At 37.1% G+C, this 22,065-nt stretch overlaps 1 protein-coding gene across 8 annotated transcripts in view; it reads right to left on the reverse strand.

Moving 5' to 3' along the window:
• The window catches only part of LOC128983637 (tight junction protein ZO-1-like), a 153,955-nt gene that overhangs the window by 22,272 nt on the left and 109,618 nt on the right, over nucleotides 1–22,065 (reverse strand). For 6 of the 8 annotated variants that reach the window (XM_054403003.1, XM_054403005.1, XM_054403001.1 and 3 more), the window contains exons 3-13: nucleotides 18,933–19,120; nucleotides 17,883–18,113; nucleotides 16,399–16,653; nucleotides 14,590–14,607; nucleotides 13,187–13,253; nucleotides 8,313–8,463; nucleotides 6,471–6,622; nucleotides 5,054–5,175; nucleotides 4,275–4,447; nucleotides 3,072–3,243; nucleotides 787–1,009 (exon numbers count right to left, since the gene is read on the reverse strand). In XM_054403003.1, the coding sequence (XP_054258978.1) occupies nucleotides 787–1,009; nucleotides 3,072–3,243; nucleotides 4,275–4,447; nucleotides 5,054–5,175; nucleotides 6,471–6,622; nucleotides 8,313–8,463; nucleotides 13,187–13,253; nucleotides 14,590–14,607; nucleotides 16,399–16,653; nucleotides 17,883–18,113; nucleotides 18,933–19,120 (1,752 nt within the window). The remainder of the gene's footprint in view (nucleotides 1–786; nucleotides 1,010–3,071; nucleotides 3,244–4,274; nucleotides 4,448–5,053; nucleotides 5,176–6,470; nucleotides 6,623–8,312; nucleotides 8,464–13,186; nucleotides 13,254–14,589; nucleotides 14,608–16,398; nucleotides 16,654–17,882; nucleotides 18,114–18,932; nucleotides 19,121–22,065) is intronic. The other 2 variants (XM_054403006.1, XM_054403002.1) reach the window with 1 other exon arrangement.

Here is a 22,065-nt window from a genome sequence, read left to right on the forward strand (position 1 = left end):
GCGGACAAATAGTTGATTTCTAAGCTTTCTAGACAGGGATTTGATTGGGAAGTTTACTGCCACCTGCACCACAATTATAGACTGGTATTAGAGACACAATACTAACACGTACCAACCATCCTCGGCAAGAGTCTGAATCACATTGACTAGGAAAATAATGCATTTCGCGCTGGGTCCCCGGTGACGTAGCCGCCTTGCACTGCAGCACGCCATGTGTCACCGGGGACCCAGCCGCAGCGAATATGTTAACACAAAAAAATCTTTGCAAATATTACTTCACTTGTGAATTGAAGCAATCGTATTAAGTCCAATATGCAATCTGAAAGGCTATCAAGTCGTCAAAAAGTACATCTTAAACTAATTTATCTGTCGTTTCCCATTTTAAAAGTATTAATCCTTCATAGAGTAATTTCCTAGTTTTATGTTGGTGATACCGTTATAAAAATAAACAATCTAATAAACTAGTTGTTGTTTTAAGACACTACCTACTTGCTCTTTAAAAAATATAATATAATCTAGTTAGGCTATTGCAAGTAGATTGAGTTCCAGATTTTTAAAAATTGTTATTTCTTATTTCCAAACCAAAACTAGATATTTAAAAAATGTTTATTTAATTGCATTAAATAAATACGGTAATGAAATGGTTTAAAATTTGTTTGGATGTTAAACAGCTTGAAAAGCACTACATTTATTAATTTTAGTTCTACAGAAAGACCTTAAGATTATGGACACAGACTATGAAGTTTCTACCACTCACAAATTAATGAAAGATGCTGCTAGACTTACTTGTTTACACCTGCCCTGAGCTCCTTGACGATCTGTTTGCTCTCTGCTCTAAGGAAGATGACGACAGGGTAGAACTGAGCGTAGTTGAGACGATCAACAGCGTTAGGTGTGATGTCAAGCAGTGCGTGCTTGCTTCTGTCCATGATCTCTCGTATGGCACTCAGGCGTATGATGCCACTAGATTTCTGACTCTTTGGCACATCTTCTAGGTTATTGTCTAGTTCTATAACAAATGTAATTCATTGAGAATTAATTTATGTATACAAGACTTTGAATACCTGTTTGTAATCTGAAAGAAAAAACATCAAAATTGACAATCGAGGGTTGTTGGAAGAGTTGCAGAAATAAAGCAGGTGAAGTAGTGGTTTGAAGTTGATGACCATAAATGTAAACAAGTTTACTGTTTTCAACTATATTTAGGTGTTTTTATTTACAGAAAAAAAAACAAAGAAGAAATAGAAGTACAAAATAGTTCAAGCCTTACAGACAGATGTGTTGTTGTAATTAGATTCAGGCAACAAACTCTTTTCTTCAAAATTTCTGTCACGACAAAACAATTATCATCTGTGCAGTCATAATTATTTATTTTCCACAACCTTCATTGATGGAATGGATCATAAGAAAAGGACCTTCGAATCCAAATAGAATTTGGAAAATTCACAGATCCCATTCTTATGTGTTTCAAAAGTTCAGTAGAACCCCTCATATCCGACCTTGGAATAACCGACTTCTTGGGATATCCGACGTTGTTTCCTGCCTGGGGCGATAACGCCTAGCGCGATCGGTTAGCCGAAAGGCCGATCATGGACGTCACCGTAATCACGGGATACTATCATTACTATTGCCGCGGTCGCGGGAGACGATTACTGAGGAGACTGCAAGTTCAATTCAACCACAGAAAACATATTACTCTCAAAACACTTAATGCTTTTTACCATGCAGTTGGCATTCTGGGTTATAGTAGTATGTTTTCTGTGATTCAACTCAGTTCAATTCAAAAAGACTTTATTCATCTCTTGTACATAGAAATACATTTCTTACATATAACAAAAAAAACCCGCCGCAGCAAACCTGCAGACTTGGTGAATTTCCATTAGCCTGATAAGATTTACACTGCAAGTTATGCTCACGGCTGTTGCCGCAGTCGCGTGAGACGATTATTGATGTCGCGAAGACTGCTGGTTATGCTCACCGCTGTTGTCATGGTCACGGGAGACGATTACCGAAGTTGCAGAGGCTGCAAGATACGCTCATGGCTGTGTGAGACAATCACCAATATCGTAAGGACTTCAGGTTATGCTTACAGGTGATGTTGCAGTCGATTACCAATGTCCAGGAGACTGCAGGTTATGCTCACCGCTGTTGTCATGGTCACGGGAGACGATTACCGAAGTTGCAGAGGCTGCAAGATACGCTCATGGCTGTGTGAGACAATCACCAATATCGTAAGGACTTCAGGTTATGCTTACAGGTGATGTTGCAGTCGATTACCAATGTCCAGGAGACTGCAGATTATGCTCACCGCTGTTGTCATGGTCACGGGAGACGATTACCGAAGTTGCAGAGGCTGCAAGATACGCTCACGGCTGTGTGAGACAATCACCAATATCGTAACGACTTCAGGTTATGCTTACAGGTGATGTTGCAGTCGATTACCAATGTCCAGGAGACTGCAGGTTATGCTCACCGCTGTTGTCATGGTCACGGGAGACGATTACCGAAGTTGCAGAGGCTGCAAGATACGCTCATGGCTGTGTGAGACAATCACCAATATCGTAAGGACTTCAGGTTATGCTTACAGGTGATGTTGCAGTCGATTACCAATGTCCAGGAGACTGCAGGTTATGCTCACCGCTGTTGTCATGGTCACGGGAGACGATTACCGAAGTTGCAGAGGCTGCAAGATACGCTCACGGCTGTGTGAGACAATCACCAATATCGTAAGGACTTCAGGTTATGCTTACAGGTGATGTTGCAGTCGCGAGAGTCGATTACCAATGTCCAGGAGACTGCAGGTTATGCTCCTCTCGATATCCGACTTTTTGGCCATTCCTAACATGGCCCAGTCCTGTTATGGTCGGATATGAGGGATTCTACTATATAAATCAGTCAAATTTATCTCTACCATCCAGGCCATACACTTTCTTTTTGCAATATGGCCAATAGCCAACATAATTATGTATATTAGTTTTTGTCCAAAAAGACTTACATTTTGTCAGGTACACAAAAATGTGCAAGTATTATATTTAAGTGGGTTTTGTTTAAAATTTTGTAAATTTACTTACGAGGGGAAGAAAATTTGTCAGGAAAGTCTTTGAGCAGTCTGTCTCGAGCAATATCAGCAACAGGACCAAATAGCACGACAGGGCGAACAAAGCCTGGGTGTCTCAGCACAACCCTCTCATAGGCCGGGAACTTGCTGATACTGTCTCCAAACACAACGTCATCCCAGTGGTCCTGCAACACACATATTGTAGTAAAACTGGCTTGACAGACCTCCCAAACAACCATGTATTGCACAAAAATACTATTCATACATTACAGGGAAAAATCTAATTTATTTTAATTGCGAGTTTCGTCAAATGAGCTGGGAACTCTCATGAAGACGCTAAATTACATTTTCTTATTTTTGTCACTTTATGATTTTTTTTAGATTGGTACTTTGACTTGATGATTTGGGTTTTGAATCTAGTATGGTAAAAAATATGATAGCAAAAACCTTATAGGGCATTATGTGAATCATGTTGTTTTTAGGACGGCTAGTGTCGCTAAAACTGCTTTTTGTAGTACACTAAAGTTCAAGTAATATGAACTAATTGGGACTAGACTCTGTTTGGATTACTAAATCGTTTGGATTAGTCGGAAATGCAGTAAAAGTGTGTAAAAAATAAAATAATGTATTTAAAAGCCTGCAATGGACACCTATTGCTCCTGTGACCACGACAATGCTTTGGTTGTCAGCCATGATCATGGAAAAACTGTGATTGTGATCCACGACAATCTATTACGATCACATTCTTCTTAAAACTCTACAACCTGAAGAGAGCACTTAAAATGGAATGCAGTAAGAAACTTAAAGGGTTAGAAGGGGGACACTTTTGGTGATTATTCAAAACTCCCAGTTCCATACAAAGAGTTCACTTACAATTTTCAAAATATTTCCTCTCATCAAAATTTTTGTAGGTATCATTCCTGGTTTTCCCGGTTTTCAGGTTGGATGGACACCCTGGTTAGTATTAGTAATAAGCCTACACCAACTTTTTCCCCAGCAGATGGTTAGGAGTAGAGCCGCATGAAACAAGGATTCCCCATACATTGTAAACATGGAATGCAGTATAAGCTGAGTTTTCATCAAAAAATAAAATAAATAAATAAAATAGTCATACATAGATATATGGAATATAAAATCCTTAACAAACAGGTTTATTTATGTATAATTTTATTATTGTATCACAAGTGTAAATTAGGAAGTAAAGGAACTTAACTACCTTGCTGAGGGACTTGGATCTGCGATGGCTGTTTCTCCTCCTACGGAAGAAGCTTCCTCGACTTTCTGAAGCTGTCAGCTCTTTCTTTGTGGCATTGAACTGTGCTGTTGCTAGCTCTTCTGCACGGGCCTTGTTTGGTATAATACCTTTCTGAACTTCTTGGTTATTCCTTCCTGCATAGAAGTATATACCATTAATACAAATCTTTAATTAATACAAATGAATATGGTGTGAATAAATCACACAATATAATTCTTTTTATAGTCTACCTTCATGTTCTTTGTTTTAACTGACTGCTTTTTTTATACTACTTTCGGTGAGTCCAGCCAAGGCGCCGCTAGAAAAACAGGCCGTGCTGCAGGGTCCATGACGTCACGCTAGTGGATAGATTTGTTGATAGATTCACTGAAATATCCCATATGTTTTAGCAGGTAAATAAGCTGTCTTTTTGTCAGATATTAACGGTAAGATTTTAATTCAACCATACACCACTGTGATGTAGTGTTGCGCTGCCCGCGCTGCAGAATGCCCTGTTTTTCTAGTGGGGCCTTGATCCAGCTCACAAGACCAACCAAACAAAGCCTAACTTTATTTGCTATGCTACCAACAAAAAAAAAGCAAAAGCATGACAAAATAAAACAAAATTTTAGCTGATTAGTTACACAGCTGCTTATTACTTCCTTCGAAGCCAAAAGCTTTTTTAATAAGATTCTAAAAAGCTTAGAAGAACATGCTCTGGAGCTAGTATAACATTTACAGGTATGCATCACTGTACAGACCTATCCTGTAGACCTGCCACGCTCCAACCACTCCGTTGTGGAGAGTGTCTGTTACATGGAAGACATCTCCTTTCCTGAAGCTCATTTCACCTTTGTTGGGTTGGTCGTAGTTGAAATGTGCTCTATAAACATAAAAAAAAAATATTAAAACATTGTAACTAAACAAATTTACTAAACTTAACATTATGACAGGCTGTTTTCGTTCAATTTTTGTTTCAACTACACCACCACACCTGTGTCAACAAAGATTTACTTACAAACTTCTATTTAGTTAGTTTCATATAGTTGCTACAATCGTAATCAACAAATTTCATAAATTTTTCCTATTAGTTTTGACCCTACCCAAGTAGCACACATCGTTGGCCCAACGTTGGGAAATGGTCGGCACGGTTGGGAAATGGTTGGCAGAAATTTTAACGATTCGCCAACGTTGGCCCAACGGAAACTTGTATTCGTTGGCCCTACAAAGGAAAGAATCGTTGGGCCTTCGTTGGGTTTAAGTATAAAACATTCTAAAACACATTTTAACGAATTGATTTATTTAAAATAACATAAATGTTATGGCAGCAGAATATAAGACAAATATATTGTAATAATTTGGATCTATAATAAAAAATGTAGTCAGATGATGTTGTGATACTAGATACAGTGGGGAAAACCTGCTTAACATGTAATAAATATGATAATTCCATTATTTTTAAACAATATTCTTTAATTTATTTGAGCAAATTTTTAATATAGGGGAAAGATTAATTAATTATATAACAATAAATTATAACAGTACTATAATGGTAATTAAATAACATATATTCAAATATTAGTATCCTCTCCAACTAACAGAAAAATAATTCAACTACTTGAGGCCCAAACAGATTAACAGAATAATATTATACTGTAGTATCAAAAATATTTTAAGTATTGTCACCATTGCACCTGTCGGCTACTCTTTGACCACTTGAAAACACTCATAATCATCAAGCACAGATAGCTCAGAGGTAAGGTATGGGGCTCACAAGTCGAAGGTACCGGATTCAAAACCCGTTTGGGCCAAAAAACTTTATCTCTTTTTTTTCAAAATTAGTTTTTATGAACTATTTAATCAATTTACTCAACTCATAATTATGTTTTTCATACTAAATCTTTATTATTTTGTGTTTTTTATGTTTAGGCCCAATGGGATGGTTGGCCCTTCCGCAAAAATTGGTTGGTTGGCCAACCGTAAGACTGAGTGCCAAAACATACCGTTGGCCAACGATCGACAGAAACGTTGGGCCAACGATTTGCCAACGATTTTTGCTACTTGGGTATACAAACGAATAACAAAGTCATCATTGGCTTTGCCACTTTACTGTAAAGATCGCTGTAAATGTCTCTGGTTATTCATACACAAATGTTAATAGAATAAAAGGAAACTCACTTGATGTGGAAGGAGTCACCTCGTTGACTAGCTACTATCTGTTCGTATTCGTCTCGTCGGTGCTGCACTATCAGATGGATCTGGTCCTGGAGGCTAAGCAGAAACAACACAGCTTCTTCTCGTGTAACTCCCTTCATGTCCATGTCGTTCACCTGGCATCAACAACGATGATGAGTAAGTTAAGGCTATTTTAACTAGGTTTTATGATCTTTTAACCCGAACCCATTTGTATTACTCATTCAAAATTATGAATTAAATTTCACATAATTAGTTAAGAACTGTAGCCTTTAGCCACACGGTAAGATTGTCATTATTGTTGATAAAATATAGGTTACAATATTTCCCTTCTTAGTTGTGATCTTTTTCAATCATAATTTGTTTGCTAGAAGAGTTACATTTTATCCGTACGGTATTTGTAATGTGCTTTTAGATGATTTGTTGACTAACATTTTTATATTGCGACTCTTGTTTACCTTTTTATTATTATTTCGCAAATAATGTTACAGCAACCATTAACCAACCATGCCATAAGGCCCATGTTAAATTTCCAAAAGTTTAAATTCACGTAGGGAAGAGCCCTGTGGTACAATTTGTACCATTTCAGATGTATATATTCCCATGGTTGGTTCTATGATTGTGCTAAATTTCGTGCAGATCGCTTCAGCCGTTCAGGAGGAGTGTTTGTAAAACAAAAGCTGGAGTGTAGTATAAGAGCTTTACCCGCTCAAAGATTACCCGCAGCAAGGGATGTGAGAAAGAATACTCGACAGACAGACAAAGCGTTGGTAACCTTGAATGGCAATGAATGTCGTAGGAACACTCGACAATTAAAACCTCTCGTCGGCCCGCGCTGTATGTCCAGGCTGCAATCGCAATAATGCCTACCTAGTCCAGGGCCCACACTACAACCATCAACTCTTAAAAGGCCGTTTGGACGTTGGATGTCCCAACCTAACCGCATACATACAGTATTCACTCTCGAAAACCCCTCGTCTGCCCTGAATAATAGGAGTGTAGTATAAGAGCTACGCTCGCTTCGCTTTGCTCCGCTCAAAAAACTGCTGGACACATCGGCCGTCAACAACAGACTCTCGACAACTGACATTCTGCAACATTGCTGAAATAACAGGATGTGGAAACCTGATTTTGGCGGGTGAAAAAAGTTGCCGAAGTATTGCTGGGAAACAACGATAACTTATATCTCTACTTTGGATTCAACTGTTCAATGTGCTCTACTGAAATTCCAACTTGCCAACACCCAATAACCATAAATCAGAAAATACAATTTTGAGAAAATTAAAAAAAAACCACAAGTGTATCATTATTAAATATTGTTTGCTAGAATTCACCAATAAATGTCCAAACAAATCATAGTTTAAATTTTCCTTAACCCTTTCAATGCTAGAATATTTTTTTGTAATTTTCCAAAAAGTGCTTGAGTTATTTACAGTACTTATATCGTCCGAGGCTTGCCACGTGGGCAAAGTCTAGAATGCGAGAAAAAGAATCTGTAAAAAAAATTGCATATTAAAAGTGATAAGGAATGATATATCAGGCCTCGATCAAATGAGGAATCGAAAGAAACCATCGCTCTTTCAAAACTACAAACGAGTCAACTGATATGCTCATTTAAAATCACATGATCGAAAGTCGCACCGGCACGATATATCATCCCTTAGCGCTTTTCGGATGAAACGCGAACAACGATATATTGTTCCATAGCACTTTTCGGGAAAAAGACGCACAACGATATATCGTTGCATAGCACTGAAAAGGTTAAGAAATTTCTGAAATCTACTTTTCTCTATGCACTTCTGTCTTCTTCCTCTTGGTGATGATTACCTTGAGTATCTTGTCGCCAGGCTGAAGCCCCTGTAGGCTGGCTGGACTGCCCGGCTGCACGGCGGTCACAAAGATGCCTACCTCGTTGCCACCTGTCAGTCTAATGCCCACCGATCCCTCCTTCTGGAATGTGATGAACCTGGGATCTGGCCTGTAGAAAGGACATTGAGAATATAATACTAATACATTCACACTCTAAATATTATAGTACCTTATGATTTGTTTATTGTATTATAATAAAACTTAAAATTAATATGCAAGTGAAATATTGTAAGAGGCATGTTTTTTAAGTAAGTACCGTTTTTAAATATCTCTGTTGCAGCGCTGCGATTGGCATTTTGGACATTTGTGCTGTGTATGTGCATCTATTGGCAAGCCTGTGCCGGAAATTCAGCAACAATCGGACGTGTTTACATCCGGTTTTGAGCATTCAAAATGGTGCCGCCAATTGAGACTGCTGCCTACTGTGAAGTGTGCGCTGGAGTTAGATTTTTAAGTGCTAAAAGTGTGTAAGCCATTAAAATTCATTGTCAGATTAGTGAAGTGTATGGTGAGAACATTATGAGTGACAGAATGGGGAATCGTACGCAAGTGAGTAAGGGCATTTAAAGACTGCCACACCAACGTTCATGATGAGCGGCCACTGGGTGGCCTGTCATTACTGATGAATTGGTGCGTGAAGTCGATGAAAAAGTGAGAGAGAGCAGTCGGTTTACCATCTCATCATTATCTGAGGAGTTTCCTTTACTCATAATGTTCTCGCCATACACTTCACTAATCTTACAATGAATTTTAATGGCTTTCACACCTTTAGCACTTAAAAATCAAATTCCAGCGCACACTTCACAGTAGGCAGTGAGTCTCAATTGGCGGTGAGAGCTGAGGATTTTAACCACTACTCTCGAAGGGTTGTGCTGCTCGTAACTCTCGATGTGCGAAATGCATTTAATTCCGCAAGGTGGTGCGATATGCTGGATGCTCTGGAGAACACCTTCCACGTTCCGGCATACCTCATGCGTATCATAGAGGATTATCTCCGGTTCCGCCTCCTCATGTATGACACTACAGAGGGCCCACGGACGATGAGTGTCACTTCCGGTGCTGCCCAAGGTTCCATAATCAGCCCGGACCTCTGGAATGTCGCGTATGACAGCCTCCTGAGGTCTGAAATGCCTGAGGAAACTGTTTTGGTTGGGTACGCGGACGACGTTGCAGTTTTGATAGCTGCACGTAGCGTCGAGCTGGTTCAGCTCAAGCTGAACTGAGTTATGCGTACTATAAACGCATGGATGACAGACCACGGTCTCTCGCTTGCTTTGAGCAAAACTGAGATCGTGTTATTAACAAAAAAACGGATTGACACCATAGTGCCGTTGAGGGTAGGGGCCGTCGAAGTCCAGACCGTTCGTTCTGCCAAGTACCTTGGGATTATGGTGGCCAGCAAGCTTAGCTGGTGGGATTAGATTTTCCGTACGGCGGACAAGGCCGCTAGGGTGGTCTCCTCTCTTAGCCGGTTGATGGCGAATGTCAGAGGGCCTCGGTCAAAGTCAAAGTCAAAATAAACTTTATTCGTATAAATACATAGCAGCATCAGAATAGAGTCTCATATAACTAAAAATCACATACTTTCATGCTATATAGCTAAAATACAATATATTTAAAACTATATATAAAACCCAGGCAACCAGTAGTGGAGCCCTCACTTAAGGAAACTCTGAAAAAGAATAGAGAGCTTTATTAACAAGATATTCTTTCTCAGCAAGTTTTTAAATTTATTATAATTTTGCTCATTTCTAATTAAATTTGGCAACTGAGTAAAACATTTGGTGCCCATATATTTAGTTTTGTTTTTATAAAAATGCAGATTATGTTTATCAAAAATAATTTTATTTTGGGTATCATAATGATGCTTGGATTCAAAAAATATATCACTTTCATGTTCTTTGACATACTTTATTGTTTCTAAGACATAATAACTGTAAACTGTCAAAATTTTAAGATCTTTAAAGAAGTTTTGACACTCTCTGTGCTTTTTAAACCTAACATGATTCATATTGCTTTTTTTTTTGTTTTATCAGAATTTTGTCCAAATTATATATTGAGGTAGCTCCATATATACAAATTCCGTATGCCAGATGAGAGTGTATTAAAGAATAATATATTGTTTTCAGCACTGTAAGGTCAGATATTTTTGACATTTGCCACAGTGCATATATTCCAGATGACATCTTTTTCACTACATTATCAACATGATCATTCCAAGATAGATGTCAATCAATGAAAAGTCCTAAACATTTTGTCTGATTTGCTTTATTTATTATGTTATTGCCAACTTTGATTTTTGGATCCAGAGCTATTTTATTTTGTTTTGTGGAGAAACTTGCTGTCATTGATTTGCTTGTATTTAATAGAAGGTTATTTTGATCTACAAAATTTTGAATACTCATTAAGTCCAAATTGGCTGAGAGCTCAATATCAGAACTGGAATTTCCTTTAACAATTAAATTAGCGTCATCTGCATATAGTGACATCGAACTGAAGCTGGTACTCTTAGGCAGACCATCCAGGTAACACAAAAAAAGTAATGGACCCAGGATGGATCCCTGAGGTACTCCATACTTAATCACCTGAGCTTCACAGACATAGTTTCTTAAATAATTACAATAATTACCATAATCTAGATATTTTATTTCAACAAACTGATGCCTATTACATAAATAAGAGGAAAACCAAGCACACTCTTTTCCTTGAATACCCAGTGATTTTAATCTTTCAGTCAAAACAGGGTGTGCCACACTGTCAAAAGCATGGGAGAGGTCAAGGAAAATACCTACTACCTTTTCACCCTTATCAACTGCATCAATTATGTTTTCAATAAATTCAACTGCAGCAGTTATTGTGGACTTCCCTTGCCGAAAACCATGCTGCTCTTTATCTAACAAATTATTCGATTCTAAAAAGTTTACTAACTGATTGTATACTACCTTTTCAAATGTTTTTGAAAAGGATGATAGCAATGAAACAGGTCTATAACAAGTTATATCTTTACGGTCACCTTTTTTAAAAATAGGGATAACTTTTGAAATTTTTAATTTGTCTGGGAAATGACCTGAGATGAAAGATGAATTAATTAGATGAACTAGGGGTTTAAGTAAAAATTGTGAAGATTTTTTATAAGGGTCATAGGAATACAATCGATACCAGTAGAATATTTATTGTCAAATAAAGAAATTACCTTTAGTAATTCCTCTTCTGTAATTGGTGTGAATCTGAATTTAGCATTAGTTTTTAGAGGAGGAACTTCCAGTTCGGTCCAGCCGTAGAAGGCTGTTAATGTCTTCTGTCCAGTCCGTACTCTTGTACTTTGCTGAGGTGTGGGCAGACGCTCTAAATAAGGAGGTATATAGGATGCGGCTCGCCCGAGTAGCATCCGCCTACCAAACAGTGTCCGAACCCGCCCGTCCTGGTGGTTGCTGGAGTCATCCCCGTCAAACTTTTGGCGGCGGAGAGAAAAGCAATTTATCAGCGCCGTGGGGAGGACCAGGCACGAACAGAGGAACGCACCCGCACCTACCAGCTGTGGCAGGAGAGCTGGGAACAGGAGACTCGGGAACGCTGGACCAGGCGACTGATGAAGCAAGTCCAACCTTGGGTTAATCGGCGGTGTGGAGAGGTGGATTTCTACCTCACCCAATTTCTGACGGGTCACGGCTTTTTCCGGTCGTACTTGTTCAGGATGGGCAAAGCCGTGTCACCCGATTGCATATACTGCCCAGGCATTCCCGATGACGTGGAACATACCATTTTCCACTGCCAGCGTTGGGAAAGGCCCCGCCTGGAGGCTCAACAGTTAGTAGGACTGCTGTCGGTGGACACGGTCATACCGATGATGACGGAGGGTGAGGACAATTGGACCTGTGTGTCACATTACATACAGGGTATTCTCCGCGCCAAGAAGCTCGACCTTGACCGGGGTCATGAAGTATCCAAATGCCAAAAACGGTGAGAGCCCTGAGGGCTTAGGTAACACGTTGGCCTGACTTAAAGTAATGTGACAAACAATTCCAGGTCTGTGTCCAACAGAGTAGAGGGGGTTTTTTAGTGAGTAGTCTGTGATAGATTCAGGAGTCTCACACTACAGGCGTGCTACCTGTGTGCGTAAAAGCATTTTCCCTCCTCTCCCTTAAAAAAAAAAAACCTTCAAACAAGTACAAAATATATAGAATTTTGGTTAGTTGTATAAGCATCTTTAAAATGAGCAAGAAACTTTCAGAAATCATCTCTGATCTCCTAATTAGAAAAATTCCTCGTTGTAGGGTATTGGGAGGGGGCTACCTCCCTGCACTGAAATATTACATAGAATGGAGACATAATCTGAATGGCAGGCGGGGGTCCAACCCGCCTTACCCCCAAAAATTTACAATGCCGCCCCTGAGTAGAAAAGGTTGGAGGCCCCTGGTTTAAAGTATTAAACTTGATAATACAGTAGTTTTCTCTTATTTTGTAAAAAAGGACATAACCACTTTGCTCACTACTTGCAACTTGCAACTATTCCTCATTTGGACTTTTCAACATTTAAGTGGTAATTTAATAAAATAGTAGTTCACATTGCATTTAGTTGCATTCACTCACTAAACTAGACTGAACACAACATTCATTTAATGGACACCTAGAAACCCCTACCAAGGAGATGTGCACTTAACAGAAGATAACGTCTAGAGCACATACACCAATACACCATCAGACGGCAGCATGAATGTGGTGACGTAGCTCAGTGTACATTCAAACTTTTAGGTTGGAATTCAGTTATAAAAGTAAAGAGTACTTGAACACAACTGTTTCTATGGCAGTGTTCTAAATTACTTATGACTTACATGGGTTGTTTGGACCTCTGCAGGAGTGGATCCTCCTCGTAGAGCTGTCTACTGCTACTGTAGTAATCTAAACATATCAAAATATCAAATAAAAACAAGTACTTAGTCAAATTACAATTTTTACTTTGATCAGACACCAAAAGTGTAAGGAAATTAACACAGAAACATTGATTTTTATATCTACTAGGCTATTGTATTCATTTTAATAATGGAGTAGGCTTAATTTATCTACCCTTTAATTAATAAGACAGTAGTTATGCCTAGGTAGAGTTTATTCCAGATCATCCCAAGTGTACGTACAAGTGCCTTAGATGCTGAAAACAAACCTATATTAGGTGATGATACCTAATTCTAATAATAGGCAACAACAACAATCACATCCTACCACCAGTGATTTCATTTATCGGATAACAGTTTTTTTTTTGTTTTTTTTATGCAAAAGAGCCAGTTATATCAAACAAATTGAAACCTAGCAAGGAGAACTATACCATTTTTTTTTTTTTATATATATTAATCTTTATTTACAATCAAAAACTGAAAAAATTACTTTTTATTCTTAGTAACACTTCTATTTATGTTGGGACTTGGGTAAGGTATGGAAAATGCATGAGAAAACATTATTATCATTATAGGTCCAATAACATACCAACTGCAAAATATTAATGGAAATCACTAACCAATCCAAGTGTACAATTACTGCGGTACAGTTTTAGTAACAAAATCAGATATGAACGGCTAGTCGAACCGTTTACCACCCGTGTACACGTTGACCTGTCATTGTCTCGATATAGTCAACATATTATGTAATATATGGTTATTTAAATTTTCCCTTGTCTGTTTATGTTTCTTTTGTTATCCCAATTTATGTCATTTTTACATGTGAGTTCTGTTAATGATTTTAATGCAAGTTATAACTTATTAATTAAATACCTAATTGTTCTTCCAAGTGCAGCTTTTTTTTGTGAGAAAATAAAACAATCTAAAAATGACCACTGGTCAATGTGTGCCACCTGTGGCAACACCCAGTATTGTGTAAAACAGCACATGACAAAGTTCTAATAAATGATGGCACAAGGTTCTAATGGCGCACATCCGAGTTTTATGGATCACTGTCTGTGGTACACATCAGAGATTTAATAAATATTTTTAAATCGGGAAAAAATACTAGGAGCGAACAAGTTAATTGCCAATCTGCATACCAAATACTTAGCTCTATGTTAATTTAGAATACAATTAACATGTTATTTCAGATCAAATTATTAATAGAAACATTGCTAATGTGTGTTCAGTGTCTTATTGTGAGGAAAACCCCAACAACAGCAACAGAAATTATGTTATACCACTACATTTCTATGTTAGTAATAAACACTGTTAGGAAACAACAACAAATTGATTTAACTTACTTATGTTTCCTCGGAAAACTGTCAAATAAAATAAAAAGTATTAATGGATTTACACCTAATAAACTCGATCCTAAACACGTTTAACTACAAACAACAAAAAGTCAAACACAAACATGGAAGGGAAAGACAATGTTTCACTGATATTTTGTACATTTTGCAAAACCATCTCATACAAAATTAATATTGGTAATAATATACATCATTTAAACCTTAAAACTTTGTTTTGTTTTAACAATAGCTAAGAAACGAGGCTTAAAGAGAATTCCATTTGTCTATTAGTTTTTTCTCTTTCTGGGAGTAGCTTTGTATTTAGATGTTTAACACATTAATTGTCAAAAGTTCCTAAGATTCAATATATATGGCGGAATTTAATCTAGGGAACATGAAGCCTACCTTGTTTTCTGGTAATTCTTTTAAAAGAATGGTCAAAATGTTTATGAACTTAAATTCAAATTATATATAGGCTACAAGGTTAGGCAAAAGTCTGGAACCCCCCAGTTAACCTTTTAACGCGTTGCAGTAGGAAAACCAAACTCCGCACATATTTACAACATAAGAAATTGCACTTTTTCATCAAAGTTGCAACTTTGCCTCAGCCCCCAAAATGGGGTATTTTGGGGGCAGCCCCAAATTTTCAAATGTAAACACCTATCATGTGACCCCTCATTTTAAAGGGTTTGTCCAGACAAATTGAATGGCGCAAACTAGAGGTCAGTATCGCACCCATAATCAAAATAGCAGCCATTTTAATTTAAGATGAGCAAGCACGATAAAGTCTGGAACCCCCCAGTTAACTTTATAACGTGTGGAAGTGGGAAAACCAAACTCGGCACATGTTTACAACATAAAGAAATGTAATTTTTCATTAAAGTTAGAACTTGTACCCGGCCCCCAAAATGGGGTATTGTGGGGGCAGCCCCAAATTTTCAAAAGTAAACACCTATCATGTGACCCCTCATTTTAAAGGGTTTCTCAAGACAAATTGAATGGCGCAAACTAGAGGTCAGTATCGCACCCCTAATCAAAATTGCAGTCATTTTTAAATATCCCCTATTAACTTTTTAACAGGATACAGAAGGAAAACTAAACTCAGCATACCTTTATAAAAAAAGAGAATTCACCTTTTGGTCAGTATTAAAATATTAATTTTTTAAAGTTAACTGGGGGTGTCCAGTCTTTATCTTTCTTGCTCATCTTAAATAATTAAAATGACTGCCATTTCGATTAGGAGTGCGATATTGACCTCTGGTTTGCGCCATTCAATTTCTCTTGATAAACCCTTTAAAATGAGGGGTCACATGATAGGTGTTTACATTTGAAAATTTGGGGCTGCCCCCAAAATACCCCATTTTGGGGGCTGGGGCAAAGTTGTAACTTTGATGAAAAGGTGCAATTTCTTATGTTGTAAATATGTGCCAAGTTTGGTTTTCCTTCTGCAACGCGTTAAAAAGTTAACTGGGGGGTTCCAGACTTTTGCCTAACCCTGTATAGTAGAATCTTTAACTTGATAGAAGTAAACATCCCCTCCCCTTGTGAAAGCTGAGTATTAGAGTCAAGAATTGAGCCACTTACTGTGCTAATGTAAGTTACTCTCCAATACGTCATTTCTTTAACCAACCCAAAAATAAAAGACGACTATAAGTGTACCTTATATGTCACATTATATGTCAACTACAGTATCAAAAACTATGAGGTTCAATGGAATTTCAATAGTAGCTCAATCTCTGAGTGGCTCATTCTAATTTATTCCGAACCAAAGGTGAACAATATTACAACCCTGGTATCAACAAGTCAGTGGTAAGAACTTACCTTCAGGTCTGGGCGGGGGTGGTCTAGGCGGGTCTGGAGGTTCATCTAGTCCACTGCGACTGCGGCTGTGCGTAGGGGAGGCTGGACGAGGGGGTGGAGGTGTGAGTGAGAGGCCCCCGTCTAGTAGAGGGCCCCGCGACCGTCCCCGAGGCACCAAGTTGCTCTTGTCATCCAACACGTTCTGTCTTGTCGGAGGCTGCACGTATAGGTTTTGTGATGTGTATGCATTGCCGTTCAACCCCTCAAGGTAATTGCCTGAAAATGAAAGATTGTTCATAAAATAGAATCATCTCAGAAATTACATACCTACCTTATTAATTGCAATGTCAACTTTTCACAGTACTTATTTTTTGCAGAAAGTGTCTAGGATCAATCATTTTATAGTCAGACACAATCGGTCATCAGACGCCTCAATAAATAAGACATGGGTTGATATCTGAATAATACTGGATTGTTGTGTGTGTTGTAACAGGAGTATCTTACCAGTCACTGATGAGTCGCAGACCTATCTGCGGTCCTAACGGTGATTCGTAGTGATTATTGGATAGAATAAGTACAGGCCTATTAAATACAGCTGTACAGGTGGGTTAATAAGTTGAATCAATCAGTTTCATAAATTGGAACTCGTTGGTTGAATTTAGTCAGTGGCGGTTCTAGGACCTTGTCAAGGAGGGGGCGACCGGTGGGGGGGGGGGGTTTGGGGGGAGTGGAGCAACCATTTTTAAGCTTATTAACTATTAACTATAAAGTTATATGAACTATAAACTTTATATTAACTATAAAGCCATTTTTAACACCTAAAACTGTGCCCATTGTCCATAAACTCCCATTTCACCTGTTGTTTCTCATGAGCAAATAGATATTTAAAATATTAAACTATGACGATTGCTTTCATGAATTTCAAAACACACTGTACACTACAGCCATATCCTCCTAAAAGCCGTTTGGTGAGTTAGGAGACAATTTGACAACTATGAATATGAAATCAGCTGTTTCCCTGACTGCTGTAAAAATTGGACGATGCGTACAGCTTTCCATAGCGTAATATTGTTTTATTCGTCTTGCTATTGCCCCACAAAGTTTATCCATGTGGAACTTAACTCTCCTGCTATCGCTTATTTAGTTTAATAAAAACTACATTGATGTCTGTTTTATGACATTGCGTGTTTTAAGTACGAAATGTATGATTAAATTTATTTTTCCGGGGTCCAAGGGGGGAGGCTTTAGCCCCTGTAGGCCCCCCCCCCTTGGAACCCTGAATTTAGTATTATTTTCAGTAATCTAACCATTTACTCTTTTGACATAATTGTCACATAAATGTCAAATTATAGTGTCAACTGTAACCAGTTAAGAAGATTTCATAGATAACTTACATATTGTTACAAAGGTAACTTACACGTTGTGTTATAACATTGTGACAAACACACACAATCATTTAATAAAAAAATAACAAACAGAATAAAGCCACAAGTCTAGAGCCACACCTTTTCCCTGCAGTGCCGTAGACTCCGTGGGGTAGGTTGAGCGAGGGGTGTCTCTACGGACCACCAGGTTCAGCTTCTCCTTGCTGCTCTCTATGAGCTTACGTGCTTCCTTGAGACTCATTCCATCTGTGGGGTGATTGTTGATCTTGAGAAGTACATCGCCCTCTTGTAGCTGCTGTCCTGCCCCAACCTCTCTCACAAAGATCTTGCAGCCCAGCACCAGGCCAAAGTCTGAACACACACAGAAATATCAACACAGGACACGTGAAAAGTCTTAAATAGGTTTGACGAGGTACTTTACAGTAATGATTTTTACATTTAACAATTGTTTTTCATTATTTACAGTGTGTCTGGTCTTTTTTCTTTTTATATAGGCCTATTGGTGTGATTTATTTAACTACATTTCAACTGAAAATGTCATGCTAATACAATCAATGGATTTTCAGATTTTCTAGTGAACCAGAGTCCTGCTAATCTAAACTAATTGGTACCAGACAATGTTCGGATTACCTCTTTTATTTGGACTTGCCAGAAATGTAGTAAAATTACATAAAACATCAAACCATGTACTTCTAAGACTATTAATATTGCTTTCCCAATTAAGTAAAAACCATAATTGTGGATTATCTATGGTTATAGAGCAATTGCGGCAACATTCTTGATCACCTTCCAATTAGTATACTGTACACTTACTCCCGTCCACCAAAATCCAAGTACGATTCCCCATTTTCCACGGATCCCATTCTCCTGTGCACCAAGATTAGAATTTCAGAAGCTATGTGACTTTGTTCATAATTTAATGACACAATAACCATTTTCTACAACATATGGTTTGGGCACTCATGTGCATTAGGATTGCCACAGACGTAATTAGGTGCATAGTATTCACTCAACACTTTGTCCTTACTTGCAACCTATAGCAAGAATAGAGTTGAATAGAATTTTTGCTTCTCTCTCACACTCAAATTTAATTGTTATTTTGGCACATTTTTCAATTTAGTTATGGATATTATTTATTTTATTAGTAGATATGATTTCATCAGTTATTACCGTCCTTTTTCCTGGTCTTGGTGAGCTGCAGTCGCAGAGTTTGTGGTTCAGGTGAGGCTGGCAGAACCACCCGACGTCGTACAGTGAGTGCGACTGTGTTGCCACTGTCACGCAACACCTGAACAGCTGTAGCATACTCTACGTTGTCAAGAGACACTCCATTGGCTGACATGATCCTATCATTGACACTGTAACATCATAGTCCAGTCAGTTCTTTCATTTAATTTATCTAAAATTTGACTGAAAGAAGCAGGAGGGGGGTGGCTGGTAGAGCACAGAAAAATAAGTTTAAACAAGGAGAGTTTGTACTGCCATTTTGACATTTAAAATATTTGATGGTTTGTTATTATTGCAAATTGAAAAATTTTTATCATATTACTTGCTATTAAAAAAAATTTTTTTATCAATTCAAGTTGTGTTATTGCATTATTTTAACAATTTGTGTACAAATGCCATGGAAAACATTGTTTATAGTAATGGTTGATTATAATTCAATTAACTAACTAATAAGTTTGCCAACCTTGAGGCCCTAACATTATTTTTGCTCGGGGACTCCTTTATCATTAGCAGTCCGGCACTGTTTTATCCTTGGAGTTTTTTTCTTCAAAAAATTACCGGCTAGTAGTACACAGAAAATGCAAAAAGGGTATTGACGCAATTAAAAGTGTGTGTTTAAGAACAAATATGATTAGATAAAAGCTCAAAGATAGCTTAGCTAATAATTTACTAAATGGCAAACCACAGGGAAGCCCGACCTATTAATATTAATAAGTCTACCACCGCAATGCAGAATACTCTGAAGTTCTCTTCTATGTTGAAGATAAAACATTCAAATGGTATTTTCCTATTGAAGGGATAATGCATGAGATGCCTTGGCACAGGAATAGTGACTTCAATAAAAGATGGGATGCAGCCAGGGTTATGGTCGCAATAAAGGAGGTTGTGACACAATAAATATAAACCTGCTCACTTTTACTGCCACCACCACTTTCTTTTATCACCTGTGTCTGGATTTCTTCCACTAAGATTGCTCCCTATGTGTCAGTTTGCAGCCTTACAAACAGCTTGCAATGCCTTTCCTCCACATATATTCCCTTGCTTATACTGTTTATTCATATTGGCGGATAACATGTTTACCTAATCAAGAAGTTGTGTTAGTGTAACCGTGAGAAATTAAATGCAAATATAACATTTTTGTCTAAACCATTGACGTTTTTAAAATTTAGTAGTATAGCCTATATTTAAGTAAAAAATAATACTTTTTAATATCTGAATTAAAGTAGTTTATTTTAAAATTAGACTGCTAGGCCTACTTTTGAAAATAAATACTGAGCTTAAATCTTTGAATGAAGAAAAATGAAGGATTTCTAATAGGCTAGTGTAGAACAAAATATATAGCTTTAAGGTTTCCTTTTTGTGTTCAATTTTCGTGTTAGAAAACAAAAGCTCTTTTGAAAATTATGCTTTGCCATGTTCATACAAATTAAAATCAAGTTTTTATAGGCCTAGTTTAAAAATATAGACATAAAAGGGTTTTTTTACAATGACAATTAAAAACATGCTTGGAGTAGAAGAACATTATTTTACACTGAAACTACCTTGACACATCAAAGGAAAGGTGATATAAGGATCCTATCATATCATGGAGGGAAGCCAGAGAATATTACTTTTACGTTTGGTCAGCAAATTACGCCTATTATCATAAGGTTTTTATTTTCTTACCCACAGCAACTACATATATGAAGAAATGTTATTTAGAATGCTTTTGGGTTTTTATGTTTTTAAATTAGAGCTTTTAGAGTAATTTTTCATTTCATTTCATTTCAATATCTTTATTCAATACAATTAATTATACATTGTACATTGAATAGTGTAAATATTCTTAACCTTAGAAAACAAACCTTACAGTTATAGGCAAAAATTACTTCAAAAATTACAATTTATACAATAGAAACAACTAATAAAATCAAGTTAATTGAGGAAACGCCTTTTTAATGGAGTAAGAAGAAATTTCTATAAGATACCGTAACTTTTAAATTCTTTTTCAAATTTGCTGCTGCAAATTTCTTTAAATTATTTGGAAGAAAATGTAAAAACCTTCTTCCGGCACATCTGGGTTTTTTATTTGAAAAGAAAAGATACGAAGAAATGAAAAGAAAAGATTGTGACTCTTTTTTCTTAGAGCTTCTTCTTGTATTGTGGCATAATAGTACGTTATCCTGTATACCGTCTTTAGCAATGAGAGCCGTTTCAAAAATGTATTGGGCAAAGACCGTTAGTATTTTTAAATTTGTAAAATGAATGTTGACACTTTTATCACTTTTTAGTCCCTGCATTTTGCTGTAATTTTAGGATTCGAATAAGATTTTTCTTTGTTGTAGCTTCTATAAAGATATACTGTATGAAAAATGGCTATGGATAAGAGGTATATTGTTTTCAAAGTACTGATATTAGGCCTACATAGATAAGACATCTTTTTCATTGCAAATATCCCTGAATTTATCTTTGCACAGGCATCAACGTGGTCCTGCCAGGATAGGTGCTCGTCAATTTTCAAACCTAAAAAAACTATTTTTTCTACTTGTTTGATTTCATCCGAATCCAAACAAATCAGCTCTATTTTGTTTCTACATTGGCTGGAAATAAAACTACATTGGAAATAAAACTAGTTTTATTATTGTTTATTTCGAGATTATTAGATATAGTAAGTACCGTACTGTAATTTTTAATATTTGCAAGTTCTATAAAGGTATTAATTTTGATGTGTTGCTGTTTGACCAGGCCTTTCTTCGTATAAGATCTCTTATTAATTGTCTCCTCCTCCTGTTTTCAATAATTATTTTTTGAACTCGAGGCATTTTCTGATCTTCCATCAAAACTTAATAACTGTTTACATTTAATTTTATTGGTCTATAGCCTGGTGGGGCACACGGAAGGGACTATGGCCAACATGTCTTGTAGTGTCAGCGTTCACCGCTAGAACCGCTACGGTAAGTTGAAAAAATGTTAATAATTTTTTTTTTTTTTTTAGTTATAAAATTAACTATTTAATTATAAAATAAAATTTTTATTAAAAAAATAAACTGTCATAACCTAACCTAACCAACCAAACTTGCTGATAATATAACAAATA

This window comes from Macrosteles quadrilineatus, unplaced genomic scaffold (assembly GCF_028750875.1).
Source record: "Macrosteles quadrilineatus isolate MER2022 unplaced genomic scaffold, UCM_ALF_1.0 Scaffold_1__1_contigs__length_201487025, whole genome shotgun sequence".
Lineage (NCBI taxonomy): Eukaryota > Metazoa > Arthropoda > Insecta > Hemiptera > Cicadellidae > Macrosteles > Macrosteles quadrilineatus.